Here is a 13872-nt window from a genome sequence, read left to right as displayed (position 1 = left end):
TAGTTGGAAATGTGAGAGTCCCAGCTTAAGCTAGCCTGACTAAAATTGGGGTTTTCCTAGAAAGATCTTGGGTTGTCTCACAGAATCTAAGCTAGATTAATACAGCCAGGCCCTCAGAAAGGTCAGGGATTCAGCCTAATCTTTGAAACAACAGGGATATACTAATGACCATTGTCTGGATGCTCTCCTCTCTTTTCTTCTGCTTTCTGAAACTTAGCATTTTTTTCTCTCTCTTTCTTTCACTGCAGATAAGCTTTCTTCTCATGTCTGAAAACATGGCCAGTGAGAACTTCTGAGTTTTTTCCTTTTAGCTTCAGTCATCAAAAAAGGGGCTGATCTAAACTTTCTTGGTGCCAAAGCCAGAAGGACTATAGGATAAATATCTACTGACCTGGCTTTGCTCAGCTTTCCATCTTTAAAGCAATTAACTTTTTGTTGACAGAGGGAGAGGAACAGTAATACCATTATTTGTCATTCACAGAAGCTGACTCTATGTGTGAGTGTGTGTGTGTATGTGTGTGTGCTTGGGGGAGTGGAGTAGGATGGGCTGGGTTGGAGCAGCTGTAGAGATGTCATGTAAGAATCTGAGCATTTTAGAGGGGACAGATCTAGAGAAAATCACCCCACAGAGCAGCATTGTTCAGAAATGAGGAGGCTCTGGGATGCAAAAGAAAATTTGTGGAAGCAGGGAGGCCTTCTCAGGCTCTCCATCAGGGCACAACCAGACTCAGAGGCTCTTGCTTGGCTTTTGTTCATAAGAACATTGATGCTTCAAGTTTAAATTCCCCACAGCACAAGGTTAGTGGAGTTGGGGGCAGAAACATGTGCCAGTCTTGAGTAACAAGACTGTCTTTTCTTTTCCAGCTACCTGGGTATATGGGACCCAGAGGGAGGGGTGAATTTGGAGTAGGCAAGGGCCCATTTTTTGGTTTATTTGTTGATTGGTTGGATTTTGTGATCATGTTCTAGAGCAGAATTACTGCACCCCATTCCCTCCTTTTTTCCCCTGTTTCTAAGCCATGGCTGGATACTATGGAGTTATCAATAAGCTTTTCCCAAACATAAGCCCTATTGGCACAATTGTGTTTGCTGTAGTGAGCAGAAAATTTCTAATAATATGTCTGAACATAGGCAGGGATATTAGTTTCTGGGCTTTGAAATAATCATTGCTGGAAATTTTTGTACTTATATAGGACATTTAGGGTAAGTCATCTTAATTTTTCTTGCCCCACATTCTTAGATGCGCCATAATGAGTCTTTTTGTTGTATTATTATACCATTTCTGTAATTTCATCTTTTGTGTCCTGTCCCTGGTGAAATTCGTGAAAATTTACTCTTCCCATAAAGATTGTTTTCAAACATTTCAGTATTTATCATGGCTTTTACTTTTAATTTTTTTTATTACACATTTTGAAGACTTGTTGGTTATTTTTTAATAGCAACAGTGGCTGCAGTGTAGAGAATTTAAAATATGTATGTAAGAGTTGAAGAGAATTACCTACAGACAACATGTATAAATGGCTGAGCTGAGTCTTTGTCCAGAAGGAATGAATGTTGCCTTCACTCCCATTAACCAAAATGGCACTTAACATTTATCCTTCTAGTTATTTTTTCAATATAAAGTGTTTGTTTTATTTCACTGTGGCTGTGCTTCATATCTTGAATTTCTACTTAATTTAGTCCCAGTCTGTTATAATCCTTCTGCTAATTTCATTTGTAGTGACTTTTTGATAGCCTGTTCATATTAATTATGATAACTTTCCTTAGAAATCTTATGTAGGAAAAATACAGGGATTCATCATAACATCATTGTGAATAATGACAATTAGTACATATAGTTTTAAATACATCCTTAAGAAAGAGCCATCTGAGTGTGATTGCTGGGTCAAATTACATGAATGTTTCAGAAAGTTTTTAAAGTGTATGGTGAAAATATTTTTCAAAATGATCATACTATTTTCAATACAAGTAGTTAAGGCCTCATTTTAAGGGTGTTATTGGCTCTTTTAATAATTATAGAGTTTCCTTGTATGTTAACTGAACATGTAGCATCTATTCAAATTTTATGAGTATTTTAAAATAGATTTATGTCTGTCACCCAAAAGAGAAGCAGGAGGATTATGACCTCAATTATCTGCCCTTTTCCCCTTACCTTTAAAAATGTAAAAACCTTTCCAAAATGCAAAATTACAATCTTAGTCCATTTTATTCTATGGCAAATGACAAAGCTTACAATTTTGACTATTTCAAATTAACTTTAAGTCAATGAAAAAGTGCCCTGATGCTGAAATGCTTCATTTAATTGCCTAAATCATCTCTGAGCCTTCCTTTGGCTAGTAGAACCGACCTTTGTAAAGGACCCCACCTCTGTGGTGAAACTGTTGTCTTATGTTCACATATTCAAGTCTCACTTAGGTATAGTAGTATAGCCAACTGACTCTCACCATTAACTCATTTAGTTGGATGTAAGACATCTCCCACTCCCTTACTTCCATTGATTTGGTTTATTTAATTTGATTTTGCTCCATCTCTCACTAGGTGCTTGCCAAACTATTGCGAGCACGGAGGAAGCTGCTCCCAATCCTGGACGACCTTCTACTGTAACTGCACTGATACAGGTTACGTAGGTGCCACCTGCCATAACTGTGAGTAAACTTATGATTCCCCACAGATTCTGCCGCAAAATTCCCAGATTCCTCATTCTAGGGCAAAAATCCAGGAATGCCAGGGATAGTGTCAGAATATTAATGTATTCAACATAGTGTGGGCACTTTTTATTCATTCATTCATTGTGTGTTTCTTGAGAGGCTACTCTATGCCAAGCACTGGGGAGAGCATGGAGGATGCACTGGTACAAAGCCATGGCATTCTGGAGCTCAGGGTTTACCATGAAGACAGACAGAAAGTGAAAGTGGGATAATTGTTGAGCCAGAGACAAGTCACGGTGCTGTAGGCATATAAAGGTGAGCTATGAAGTCAACTGCATTGTCTAAATGGGCTAAATTAGGCTGTGCGATAAGGAACCTGCATCTCAGTGGCCTAAGTAATAAGCAGCTGAGTCATGCCTATGTTACCTGCATAGCACAGGTTTACAGGGGACCAACTCTTCCAAAGGCATTCTCCTTCTGGGAGGCTAAAAGAGACTTTATCATCTGGAATACTGCCATGGCAGGAAGAAGGAAGCCCAGGAAAACATGTGCTTTTAAAAGCTTTTACCTGGGACTTCCCTGGAAGTTTAGTGATTAAGACTCCATGGTTTCACTGAAGGGGTGCTGGTTTGATCTCTGGGATTATGATCTTATATCCACATGGTGTGGCCAAAGATTAAAAAAAAAAAAAAAACTTCTACCTGGGAGTGCCAAACATTACTTCTACTCATATTCTATTTGCCAAGCAAAGTCATGTGTGTACCTAATGTCAAGAGGGAAAAAGGTCTTATCTTACCATGGGATCTGAGGCAATAGAACTCACAGATTGCTGATAAGTACTGACACTGTCTGCATGCCCATGATAGGGAGGCTTCAGATGGAAGGTTTGAGCTGATCCTGTAGTAGAGATGTGGTAGACAAGGAAAAGAAAAAGGAAACTTAATCTGCAATTATTTGGAGATAGCTGGAGAATACTGACAGTAAGTAGTAAGAAAGGAAGCAGAAACTGGGGAGACTGGAGCACACAAAGAATAAGGATTGAGGAGGAAAAAGTAAAGGAAGTACATGAGTCCTGATTCCCATAATTTTATATTCTCATCAGAGTTATGATAAAAAACACATGTTGAAATAGAGAAGGTTTGACATTTGGAGGATTGTTTGTAAGCTGTATGACATGAACTGAAATTTAATTGACAAAGATATGATTGGAAGGGGAATTCCCTGGTGGCTCAGTGGCAAAGAATCTGCCTGCCAATGAAGAAGATACAGGAATTGCAGATTTGATCCCTGGGTCAGAAAGACCCCCTGGAAAAGGAAATGGCAACCCTCTTCTGTATTCTTGTGGGGAAAATTCCATGGACAGTTGGACATGATGGAGTATGCATGCATGACTAGAATGTGCTGGCTACAGTTGTAGGAGACTTCACAGAAAATATGGACTTAGAAACTGACTTAGGAAGTAGAAGCATAGAAGAGGGGCCTTCTAGGAAGAAGGGCCTTCCAGTAATAAGGGTATTCTAATGTAAGAGCCAAGCCAAGGCTGAATCTATTCTCAGGACTACAGGGGGATTATCCCTCAGGGCCTGATCTCACTAGGGTTTCTTAAGTCTCTGCTTTTCCTGGGATGGCACACAGAATGCAGAAAAATAAAGGTAATTGCCAGCTGGGTTTGGTCCAGGATGAACTGGTCCAGGATGAACAGCATTGGTGCTCTCATTTAAGACCCCTGAGTCATTCTATAGCCTCTTTTATACCTTGGAATTGAATATTCACCAATGATGGTCATAGAGGAGTCTAAGCAAATCAGAGAAGAAGTAGCCCAATGGCCATCGTGGGCTAATGTTATTGTTATGTCTGTGGAAGAGAAAAACACTGCCTGGATTTATAATGATATAACTTTCTTAAAACTTTCTATTTAGATATTTGGAATAGTGAACACTGGACTGACAGAGGTTAGATTTAAATTTGACCAAGCTCTTGCACTTGAATGAGAAGATAATTTTGACACCCCAGAGCTCAGTTTTCTCATAGATCCTATAAAGGAAAGCTAACTAAATTGCTTCTCAGCATTTTGGTTAAAATCAAGTGTAGTATAGAGGCTTCCCTGGTGATTCAGTAGTTAAGAATCTGCCTGCCAATGCAGGAGATGCAAGAGACGTGGGTTTGATCCCTGGGTCAGCAAGATCCCTTGGAGTAGGAAATGGCACCCCACTCCAGTATTCTTGCCTGAAAAATTCCATGACAGTGAAGCCTGGTGAGCTACAGTCCATGGGGTCACAAAGAGATGCGACAGAGTGTGCACCAAGATCTTGGAGACCATTTTAAGGCTAAATTTGCAAGATTTTATTTCAGATTCTCAATAAATATAAAATCTGTCAATGTTGAGTCTGGTTCCAGAAATGTATCCCTAAAGAAAAGACTGTAATTGTACAGATACATACACAGATAGGACACATACAAGACTGTCCAGTTTGTACTGAAGTGCTGCTGTAAGAAACTCAGAGGCAACCAAATGGCTGTCAAGTTAATAGTGAGATGAGATAAGCTTGAAGATTTAAGTCAAAACTATCCAAATATCTGCTAAGTCACAGGATAGGATTCCTAAGATTTTTAAAGGTTATTCTGTTCACTTTCAGTAATATTTTGTTAAGTCCATCTCTACAGATATTCTCCTCCTTTAAATTTATCCATCTATCAGGCTAAAAAATAGATTTCCAACTTTATAAAAGTAGCATGAACTTGAAAGTCGATAAAAGTGAAGTTCTGATTTTCAAAGGAACACTGTCAAAGTTGATGAGCAGGAAACTGAACATATCAAGCCTTAAAAATACCATTCCTTATTTTAAATGCCTTCCAATCTTCCTTTCTGTAACATTCCTCAATGTCTATACCATTGGCGGCAATGCTATTAAACCCATTCTTCCCCTCTGGGCACCAGCCAGGGCAGATTAGAGGTGCCTGGGTGGCTGTGAGGTTTGGCACACATACCTTGGATGTCTGTGCAATTTAAGAATTTTCCTCCTCTGACTAATCCCTCTTCCTCCTCCAACTGGGTGAGAAGCACTGTTTTGAATCAGATTTGAGTTGATTGAGTAAATCAAGCCATGATTTTCTGTCTTCATAAAGCATGTGCTCTGAATGAGGGTCATCGGAAACGAGAGCTGATAAAATACAGAAGACAGTAAAAGCAAAACAAACAACTTCACAACCCTGCTCATGTGGAAATGGTAATGTCCTTGCTCAACAAGAGTTTATTTTCTTGAAACAGTCATGCATAATCAGAACATTTTTGAAATGTTCTGAAATGTGATGAAAGACCTTCACATTTTTAAAACATTTCTGATAATATTAATACAGAATTGTAAAGTAAAATGAAAAATAAATAAATTAAAAAAAAAACATAATTTCTTGACTACTGGTCTTTTGTCTTTTCACTCTCTTCAGGATTAGTTTGGTTTCCTCATTCTTGGTGCTGTATATTGTCACCCTGTTCATTTAACTTATATGCAGAGTACATCATGAGAAATGCTGGACTGAAAGAAACACAAGCTGGAATCAAGATTGCTGGGAGAAATATCAATAACCTCAGATATGCAGATGACACCAACCTTATGGCAGAAAGTGAAGAGGAACTAAAAAGCCTGTTGATGAAAGTGAAAGTGGAGAGTGAAAAAGTTGGCTTAAAGCTCAACATTCAGAAAATGAAGATCATGGCATCTGGTCCCATCACTTCATGGGAAACAGATGGGGAAACAGTGGAAACAGTGTCAGACTTTACTTTTTTGGGCTCCAAAATCACTGCAGATGGTGATTGCAGCCATGAAATTAAAAGATGCTTACTCCTTGGAAGAAAAGTTATGACCAACCTAGATAGCATATTCAAAAGCAGAGACATTATTTTGCCAACTAAGGTCCGTTTAGTCAAGGCTATTGTTTTTCCTGTGGTCATGTATGGATGTGAGAGTTGGACTGTGAAGAAGGCTGAGCAGAGAAGAATGGATGCTTTTGAACTGTGGTGTTGGAGAAGACTCTTGGGAGTCCCTTGGACTGCAAGGAGATCCAACCAGTCCATTCTGAAGGAGATCAGCCCTGGGATTTCTTTGGAAGGAATGATGCTAAAGCTGAAATTCCAGTACTTTGGCCACCTCATGGGAAGAGTTGACTCATTGGAAAAGACTGATGCTGGGAGCGATTGGGATCAGGAGAAGAAGGGGATGACAGAGGATGAGATGGCTGGATGGCATCACTCACTCGATGGACGTGAGTCTGAGTGAACTCTGGGAGTTGGTGATGGACAGGGAGGCCTGGCATGCTGTGATTCATGGGGTCGCAAAGAGTCAGACACAACTGAGCGACTGAACTGAACTGAGGGCTGGCTTAGGACACAGAGAATTTGCTTCTTTCTGTCTAGCTTTGTGGCTAACAGAGGGGTCTGGCTTAGTGGAGGGCATGATGAACTCTAAGGAATGATACAATAGGAATTCTCAAAGTCTTTAAGCATAGTAGATATAGTATTACAAGTAGATATGTCATGATTCCATTTCAATTTTCTTTCTTCTTCATCTGATGAAACATAAAGAACTTGGGCATGCAAGTTTGTGACTTTTCAAATACACTTTGTTCAAAACTTCTTGCTTAAGAAAGAGTTGATAAGTAAAGGACATGTCTTTCCCATCTGTGGCAGAGTCCCCATAGGAGGAGGAAATGTGAGATCAACATTTGTCCAATAAACTGGCATTAGACATTATTATCTCTGTAAGTTGTTTTGGCTAGCAGTTTTATCTCCAGAGCTGCATACTATTCACCAGAAGGATAATTGGAAGTGACATAGTATTTTCAGTCCAGATTTTTTTTTAATTTATATTTTATTGAAGGATAATTGCTTTAGAGAATTTTGTTGTTTTCTGTCAAACATGAATAAGCCATAGGTATACATATATCCCCTCCCTTTTGAACCTCCCTGCCATCTCCCTCCCCATCCCATCCCTCTAGGTTGATACAGAGCCCCTGTTGAGTTTCCTAAGCCATACAGCAAATTCCCATTGGCTCTCTATTTTACATATGGTAATGTAGTTTCCATGTTACTCTTTCCCTAGACTCATCCTCTCCTCCCCTCTCTCCATGTCCATAAGTCTATTCTCTATGTCTGTTTCTCCACTGGTGCACTATAAAAGACTTCTTCAGTACCCTTCTTCTAGGTTCCATATATATGTGTTAGAATACAATACTTATCTTTCTCTTTCTAACTCACTTCACTCTGTATAATGGGTTCTAGGTTCATCCACCTCATCAGAACTGACTCAAATGCATTCAGTCCAGATTAGGTCTTGGCAACCCACCTACTGATCAGATTGTCCAGTCACCAGAGACAGTTACCATGGTTATTGGTTTTCTAAAATGTCCAAGTTTAGAAGGTTGTGTAATTGAAGCCAAATTAGAGTACTCAATGTATTAATATAGGTCTATCATGATGTATTATGAATCTAAGTTAAGATTAAAATGAAATTTGGTTATGGGAGCTTAATACATAGATCAATCTACAATGTAACAATAAAGGGAGATGGATATTATTATTCTCTTCATTTTATAGATGAGCACACTGAAGCCCAAAAGTGTTACTCAAGGTAACATAACTATTTATAGCAAATGAAGGAGCTGGGATTGGAATGGAGTGAATCTGACTGGGATGTAAGATAAATCCTATATCTTACTTCTTTTCTCAAACAATAAGACATTTTGGGAAACCTCTTTATATGAACTTAGTGTTGGGACATTCATGATGTCCTTCATATTGCTTGACACCCAGTAGAATATCATGATACCAAACGGAAAATTCAGTTCTAGAAGACTTAGAGGTGAGAACAGTTTTGTGTTCTAGAATAATAATGAAATCATTCTGGAAGGAAATAGGATAAATTAGCACGTGAAAGATGGCTTAAATTCAACTAAATACAAGAATTAGGGAAGCCTATTGAAAACATTGGCAAGAGCCAAGATGTGATGGTAGAATATATATAAACTGTGATTTGGGACAATGCATTTATTTGCTGGCTCAAGAAAGGGAAAATAAATAGTTCTTTTCATTCATTGCTAAAGACCAAATGGTGTTCCTATAAAGCACTTTCCCCTAGGGGAAATCTGAGATCCCTTTATTACCAAAGCTTTTCACATGTTATTGCAGTATCTATAAATACCACTTTAATGACTGTATAATAAATAGCCTATTTAATGACTTTGTTTTAATTCAACCATTTCAATGTTTTTTTGGGATAGGGGATGATTAGCCCTGTACTGTTTCCAAATATTTATTATTATAACCAACCCCACAGTGGGCTTCTTTGTGCCTACATAAATTTTAATCTCACATGTTTTTTTGGTTTGTTTTCTTGAACTGGCATAGAACTGGCATTCTTGAGTCAAAGACGATGAATCATTTTAAAGGTCTTTATTCATATTTCAACCTGTTTTCCTAAAATCTTGCTACAGTTTATACGCTGATCACTATTTTTTGAGATATCTTATTTCATCTTCTAAACCAGAATTGTTTACTATATGTTATAAAACCATTTTGCATGTGTTTTTACTAAAATATTTGTATCCTGAAATGGAAATTATTATTGACCTTCATGATGAATCCTAGGTGGAAGAAAAAGAGGGTTTTTAGGTGAATTACAACATGAATAAGATTGTCCCCACAGAATTGTATTTAACCATTCAACAATAGGAGAAGGAAATGGCAACCCACTCCAGTGTTCTTGCCTGGAAAATCCCATGGACAGAGGAGCCTGGTGGGCTGCAGTCCATGAGGTCACTAAGAGTCGGACATGACTGAACGACTTTACTTTCATGCATTGGAGAAGGAAATGGCAACCCACTTCAGTGTTCTTGCCTGGAGAATCTCAGGGATGGGGGAACCTAGTGGGCTGCCATCTATGGGGTCACACAGAGTCGGACAGGACTGAAGTGACTTAGCAGCAGTATTTCGGACACAACTGAAGCGACTTAGCAGCAGTATTCAACAATAAGTACCTTTTGAAAACACATCTGATGTCAGTAGCCACGCAATGGATAATTACTCTCATATTAAGTGGACTCAGTAAATGATCCAAGTACTTACTTCTCATCTTCCATATGTTGCCTAATGAGTGGGGCCATCTTTGATCTTCTCAGCACTAATCACATTCACATGGCCCCTTTGCAAGGTCTCTTCACCCTTTCTCAGCCTTTGCTAATCCTGTTTCACAGTGTAGCCTCTCTAACATCTTAACAATACCTCTAGTGTTCACTTTTCAGCTTGGCAAGAGGATGTCAGCTTTCTTGCTCTCCCAAGCTTTATGTAGTGCCTCTCCCTGTGAGCAATCAATAGCCAGGTATTGATTGGGAGCATATCAAGTCATCTGGCTATCAGCCTCTAAGGTAGTCATTACAGAGGGATAACACTTTAGCTGTTTTAGCAGTAGGTAAATGGTCCTCTCACTACATGATATTTCATAGTTGAAACAAAAGGTTGGAAGAGGGTAGGGAATTCTGCTAATAGGAGTTTTACTTACAAGCAGGACTCATATCTCTTAGCCCAGATCAACTCATATTCTAGTATTCTCACATTTTTTTTTTTCCTAAGAAGATCTAAAGAAAATTCATCTCCATGCTTAACTCTGAATGCCAACAGCAAGTGTTCCGAGATGTAACTAGATATGTAACATAGAAGAAAAAGAAAAAGAAAACAAAAACAGTAATGAATCATCAAATCCACATCCTGCTTCATTTTATAACACTAACCACCACCTTCAATGTCACAATTTTTATTCATATTAACTCCTCTGCAGTGATAATAAGCTGCTTTAGGGAAGAACTGTGTCTTGCTTATATTATACTAACCATATCCAAGGAATTTGTGTTATAAAGGGCATATTATGTAATTATTGAGACAGACAGTTAAACAGAAAAAAAGATAATTTGGTGTGACATTAAATGGAAACTCCATAAGAACAGGGTAGGGACTGAATCTACTCTATGTCTCCAATCTTTTGTCTAATCTTTGACACATCATACTGTACACACAGTATGATGCTGTACACACAGGTAGATAAATCAGATAGGTGCACACAGTAATGGCGAGTTACTAGGGTGAGGGTACTGTCCCTTTCTGGGGGAGGTGAGAAAGTTTTCACAATAATTGACACTTGAGCAGAAGCTTGAGAGATGAGAAAGAAAAAGGACAAGTTGAAGAGAGAGAGATACGTGAAAGTTCATGCAGCAGAAAGGATGATGAGATGCTTAGTGCAGCTGGAATCTAACGTGAAATGGAGGGAGAGGCAGGATTTGCAGACAGAAGAGAAGATAGGTGATTCATTGAAAAGGAGCTTGTTTCTCTGTTGAGCACCTTGAAGCCAGCCATGGTATTTTGGTTTTGTTTACGTACTGAGAATTAACTTGCTAATAATTATTTTGTTGTTGTTGTTTTACTTATCAGTTTCTTTTTGGGACTGTAACTGTGATGGTATTGTAGATGGTGTTGTCTTCCAACTAACTTCATGCTGGGTGTCAAGTACAAGGTGGGTATGTGTTGGGTGCAAGGGAGAAATACAATGCTATTTGCAAATGTGTGAGCAGCAAATAATGAGAGTAAGAACAAGCTGGAAAGAGGGGAACTTACTTGAAAGATATATATATATATATATATATATATAATTGGATCAAACAGACTTGAAGACAAACCAAATAAAATAGAGCAGAGAGGATGACTTTTAGCTTTCTAACTTGGAAGACTTCATGAATGAAGGATGCGGTGACTAAGTCCCCAGGTTGGTCTGTGCCTGACAGCCTTGTGTCAAATCTAGGCTCGGCAACTTACAAAATGTATAACCTAGGGCAAGTTATGTGAGCTTTGTGTACTTTAATGTCCTCATTTGTGATACTCGGCTAAGACTAGCAGCCACCTCATGGAAGTATCATGAGGATTAGATAAAAGAATCCCCATAAAGAATTTAGCCTGGTGCCTGGCAAAGGCAACGTTTTGGATCATTTGAACAGAGAGAGGATGAGAGGATGTAGAGACAGAGGGGAAGACTTTGCAGATGCCATCTTCAGTTCAGTTTGGGACATGATGTTTGCCTGAGGTGATGCTCCCAGTGCAGTAGTACCTAGACATCCCAGAACCAGGTTGTCCAAGGGGAAGATCAGAATCACTGGGTATATAGTTGTTGAAACCTTTTGAGTAGATGAAGTCAATCAGATATTGGTCAATAAGTCTGGTACCTGCAATGTAAAACTTCACTTCCAAGACTTTTAAGGGTCTCAAGAAGACATACACCTGAGATACAATTAGAGAGGGAAGCATGAGGAAAGAAAAGGGGAGAAATAAGAAAAACAATAAACTAAAAAGCAGAAGAGAAGTGTTCTGAGATTAGATTATAAACAGAAATATCCAAGTGATGTTCCCAAGATTACTTCTTCATCATGGTGAAGGGTCATAGCTGAATGACTGGCTGGATTTTTAAATAAGAAATTGGAGAAAAACACAGTAAGTGAAAGAAAGACACTGTTTTTTAAAATCTATTTTTAACTAATTAATTGTTTAGTGAACTATGGTTGATTTGCAATGTTGTGTTAGTTTTAGATATAAAGCAAAGTAATTCAGTTACACATGCACACACATGCACATATTCTTAATAAGATTCTTTATTCCATTATAGGTTATTATAAAATATTGAATATAGTTCATGTCTATGGCCATGCCACCCTGAATATGCCAGTCTCATCTGGAATATAGTTCCCTGTGCCATACAGTAGAACCTTGCTGTTTACTTATGTATAGTAGTGTGTGCATATTAATTCCAAACTCCTAATGTATTCCTTCTTCCTTACCCTTTGGCAACCTTAAGTTTGTTTTTTATGTCTGTGAACCTGTTTCTGTTTTGTAAATTAGTTCATTTGTGTCATTTTTTATAGTCTACATACAAACAATACCATATGATATTTGTCTTTGGTTTGCTTCTCTTAGTATGGTAATGTCTAGGTCCATCCATGTTCCTGCAAATGGCATTATTTCATTCTTTTTTATGGCTGAGGATTATTCCATTGTATATATGTACTACATCTTCTTTGGGCTTCCCAGGTAGTGCCAATGGTAAAGAATCTGCCTACCAATGCAGGAGATGCCAGGGATGTGGATTCGATCCCTGGTTTGGGAAGATCCTGGAGAAGGAAATGGTATCCCACTCCAGTATTCTTGCCTTGGGAATCCCATGAGGACCTGGTGGTCTACAGTCCATGGGTTGCAAAAGAGTCAGACATGACTGTGCAACTGAATACACACAACATCTTCTTTACCCATTCACCTGTTGATGGACATTTAGGTTGTTTCTATGTCTTAGCTATTGTAAATAGTGCCGCTATGAACATAGGGGTGCATGCATCTTTTCAAATTAGAGTTTTGTCCAGATATAAGTGCAAGAGTGGTATTGCTGGATCATTTTTGGTATAGCTGGACAACTCTATTTTTCATTTTTTTTGAAAACCTCCATATTGTTTTGCATAGTGCCTGCACCAATTTACAGTCCCATCAACTTTGTTGTAGTATTCTCTTTTCAAGAGAATTTGTTGCTTGTTAACTGTCTAAGTGTTGTTCAGGATTCAGGTGATTCAAAATCATTATATGCCATTGGAATGATTTTCCTCTCCTTCAGGAGGAAGGATTGATATCTTTGCATATGTTAATAAACAAGTAATTCAAGGAGGTGTGCAGTCATGTGCTTGAGTCTGATTGCAAGGTGCCTGTTAGTCTGTAAAAAGGGAGATCAGAAGATACTGAACTGATGTGGAAGGCTTGTTGGAGGATCGACCAAGCCTGAACACAAGGACTGGACTTGGTAGGCAGAGAAGTCTTAGGAGAGTGTTTTTCAAGGGTGAGAACCAAAGGAATGATTTGAAATAAGGATAAGCATAGACAATGTTTCAGTTTCACTTAAGGCACAGCCTAAGGGCAAGAGAAAGAACGTTCACTGAGCTTCTTTTAAGTGTAATGCACTGTACTGGGCAGTTCACACAGTTCACCTCACTCTCTGAGGCTCCTTTACATCCTTAGCCCTGCCCTTGTTGGACTGTGACTTCTTCAAACAACAGGGTCTTCACATGTGCCAATCTCCTGACTAGATATTCTTCTTATGCTTTCATTGCTCCAGCAACTTTGTTACCTCCTGCATGAAGCCTACACAGATCTTTC

The 13872-nt window shown here is 38.7% G+C and overlaps 1 protein-coding gene and 1 long non-coding RNA gene across 7 annotated transcripts in view; one reads left to right on the top strand and one right to left on the bottom strand.

Annotated features, from left to right (window-relative positions):
* The window catches only part of CNTNAP5 (contactin associated protein family member 5), a 1071087-nt gene that overhangs the window by 635326 nt on the left and 421889 nt on the right, over window positions 1-13872 (top strand). For all 6 annotated transcript variants that reach the window (XM_040228920.1, XM_040228919.1, XM_040228922.1 and 3 more), the window contains one exon: window positions 2539-2645. In XM_040228920.1, coding sequence (XP_040084854.1) covers window positions 2539-2645 — 107 coding nt within the window. The remainder of the gene's footprint in view (window positions 1-2538; window positions 2646-13872) is intronic.
* Window positions 1-13872, bottom strand: part of LOC120854700 — a 381893-nt gene that overhangs the window by 300125 nt on the left and 67896 nt on the right. The gene's annotated exons all lie outside the window — the stretch shown is intronic.

Source organism: Oryx dammah, unplaced genomic scaffold, assembly GCF_014754425.2.
Source record: "Oryx dammah isolate SB20612 unplaced genomic scaffold, SCBI_Odam_1.1 HiC_scaffold_27, whole genome shotgun sequence".
Lineage (NCBI taxonomy): Eukaryota > Metazoa > Chordata > Mammalia > Artiodactyla > Bovidae > Oryx > Oryx dammah.
This window is presented reverse-complemented; position numbering and strand designations above follow the sequence as displayed.